At 37.2% G+C, this 2,566-nt stretch overlaps 1 protein-coding gene across 1 annotated transcript; it reads left to right on the top strand.

Moving 5' to 3' along the window:
- Nucleotides 1–595: 595 nt before the first annotated feature.
- On the top strand, nucleotides 596–1,623 carry LOC147398657 (uncharacterized). The gene has a single exon (XM_086447913.1). The coding sequence runs from the start codon at nucleotides 792–794 to the stop codon at nucleotides 1,536–1,538; it is 747 nt and encodes a 248-aa protein (XP_086304039.1). The 5' UTR covers nucleotides 596–791; the 3' UTR covers nucleotides 1,539–1,623.
- The last annotated feature ends 943 nt before the right edge of the window (nucleotides 1,624–2,566 follow it).

The following is a 2,566-nucleotide window of genomic DNA, read 5'->3' as shown; positions in this document are numbered from 1 at the left end:
ATGGGATGCATAAATTCTGCTTGGTTTGATGTTGAATGGTGTCTCAAGCCCATAACTACCACTCTTTTGTTAGGCCCACTATTTGGAGATCCATGCCTACACTTAAAAGTACAGGTCCAACTTACTCCAGACTCCTTTTGTATGCCACGTGGCACATCTTTGTGGGCCTGCTACTTAGTAGACCTACATTTTTTTTTATTTTTTTTTTCTCTTTTTATTTTTTATTTTTTTAAGGATTCAAAGATTGTTCTCGAGAGCTTCAAACGGTTCACTTACAATGGTGTGTTTAAGTAAAATTTGGTGTGCCAATAGAATATTTTCTTTTTACTCTTTGTGTACCGGCCTGTTTAAAAAGCCCAAGATAAAAAATGCTAGAAGCCCACGTTTAGAAATAACGTAGCAAAAGCTAATGGTGGGCCAAAAATCGTGCCAGATGTAATTGATTTTGTCCAGGTCAACAAAAAGATTCATGTCCAATCATATTTTGTGGGCCCAACTTCCATTAAACACGTGGCGGCTAGTTAGCTTGCCAGACGGATTCAATTTGCCATCATCGACATGCCAAATGGAAGAAACCACTTACACATATCCGTGGTGCGCAATACGCACCGCGCGTAATTTAGTGTTCTCAGGTAATATTGACCTCAACAAGATCCAAGAACACCTGAAGAGAGAGCGAGCTTAGTTTCTATCGACATCGAGACCTCCATCATACAAAACCACCTTCCACAACACCAAAACCAGCCAAAATCCATTAAAACCACCTAATCTTCTCAACTCGTCATGTAGCTATGAAAACCACCCAAACAAAACCACTTATCCTCAAATTCTTCCTCCTTTTAATCTTCTTCTCTCTCACCTTCTTCATTTTCCAACCTTTCTACCACAAAACCACTTTCCCAATAAAAACCACCCAAACAAAACCACTCTCTGGACCTAAAGACCTCCAAATCCGCCCCGGATTCTCCTCCTACGACGCTTACATCAATCGCCAGCTCAACAAAACTATGAATCCAAAACTCAGAAAGATTTGGATTACAAGAGATTGGGATCGTAAGATCAATGTCTTCTCAAAGTTCTTCGAAGATCTAAAACGGAAAAATCTCCTCTTCAACGATTCCAAAGCGCTCTGTATTGGTGCTCGAGTCGGACAAGAAGTGGCCGCTCTGAGACGAGTTGGAGTTGAAGACTCAGTCGGAATCGATTTAGTTCCGTACCCTCCGCTAGTGTTGAAAGGTGACTTTCATTCTCAACCGTTCGATAATGAGACTTTTGATTTCGAATTCTCTAATGTGTTTGATCATGCGTTGTATCCTTCTAAGTTCGTTGGGGAGATTGAACGTACGTTGAGACCTAATGGTGTATGCGTGTTACACGTGGCAATATCAAGACGGTCTGATAAATACTCTGCGAATGATCTGTATAGTGTGGGACCGTTGGTTGAAATGTTTAAGGTGTCCGATATGGTTCACGTCCGCAGAGTTGATGGGTTCGGTTTGGATACTGAAGTGGTCTTTAAGAAAAAAATGAAGTATTGATGGTCCAGATTTTTATTTTTTTAGATTAGATTTGTTTCTCGCAAATAAATAATAAATAATAATAAAACAAAATATTTTGTTCGGCTTTCTTGATTCGATGGTCATGATTAATGATGACGTGGATGATGTAGGTACATGCAGCATACATGATAGATGATAAGTCATTCCACGAAAACGCATGGTGAAAGATGTACGGTTGAGTCGTTTTTTTTTTTTTTTTCACAGACTAGCATAACAAGCCAACTTTTGTTTTTGTAAATTAGAAATACCATTTAATACACGTGGGTACAAGTGATTGGTGGATCCCAGATTTCTCTTAGCCCCATGAGAAAAAAAACCGTTTTATAACTGTTAGTGGGTTAGTGTGGGTGAAATATTTGTCTCCTTTACGATCATTTATGCGTAAAACATTAGGACACGTGGCACGCATAGTGCAAAGAGAAGGAAACTAGTTTCTTAGAGTACGACTAACCTTACTATATTAATAGGGATTTCATCCTATTAAGGGTCCTTGGGCTTATCTTGTGGCACGAAAACACGTGATCCGATGTTTCATGTCATAGAGAATAAAATTTTATAAACTTAAAATAAAAAATAAAAAATAAATATTTATTTTTCATTGTAAATTTTAATTTGAACCATGATGAATGCATACGATCATGGCTTGTGGTTGACGGGCATAGAACCATAGATCATTTTCATTTGAATATACACAAAAAAGATGTGTAGTTCTATGCTCTTGACATGTTAGTCACGTATCAAAATGATATGCATTCATCATTATTATTTTAATTTTGAGCTTCGGAATTAATTGAAAGTCATCCATTTTCAAAATGTTGGATCAAGTTAAAAATAAATTATTTTTTACTTTTTGGATCTTTATTTATTTATTTTATGAAACTTAAAAGAGGTTGGAGACGTGAGCAACACGAGCTTACTATTAAAATGTTTGTATGTTACTGAGGAAAGGTGGTATGTCATTTTAATAAAACCTTTTAAAAACAAGGTAGCGTGGCGAAGAGGCTGAG

Source organism: Akebia trifoliata, chromosome 7 (genome assembly GCF_017979445.1).
Source record: "Akebia trifoliata isolate Shusen 1 chromosome 7, ASM1797944v1, whole genome shotgun sequence".
Classification (NCBI taxonomy): Eukaryota; Viridiplantae; Streptophyta; class Magnoliopsida; order Ranunculales; family Lardizabalaceae; genus Akebia; species Akebia trifoliata.
Note: the sequence above shows the minus strand (reverse complement) of the source record. Positions and strands in the feature narration are given on the sequence as shown.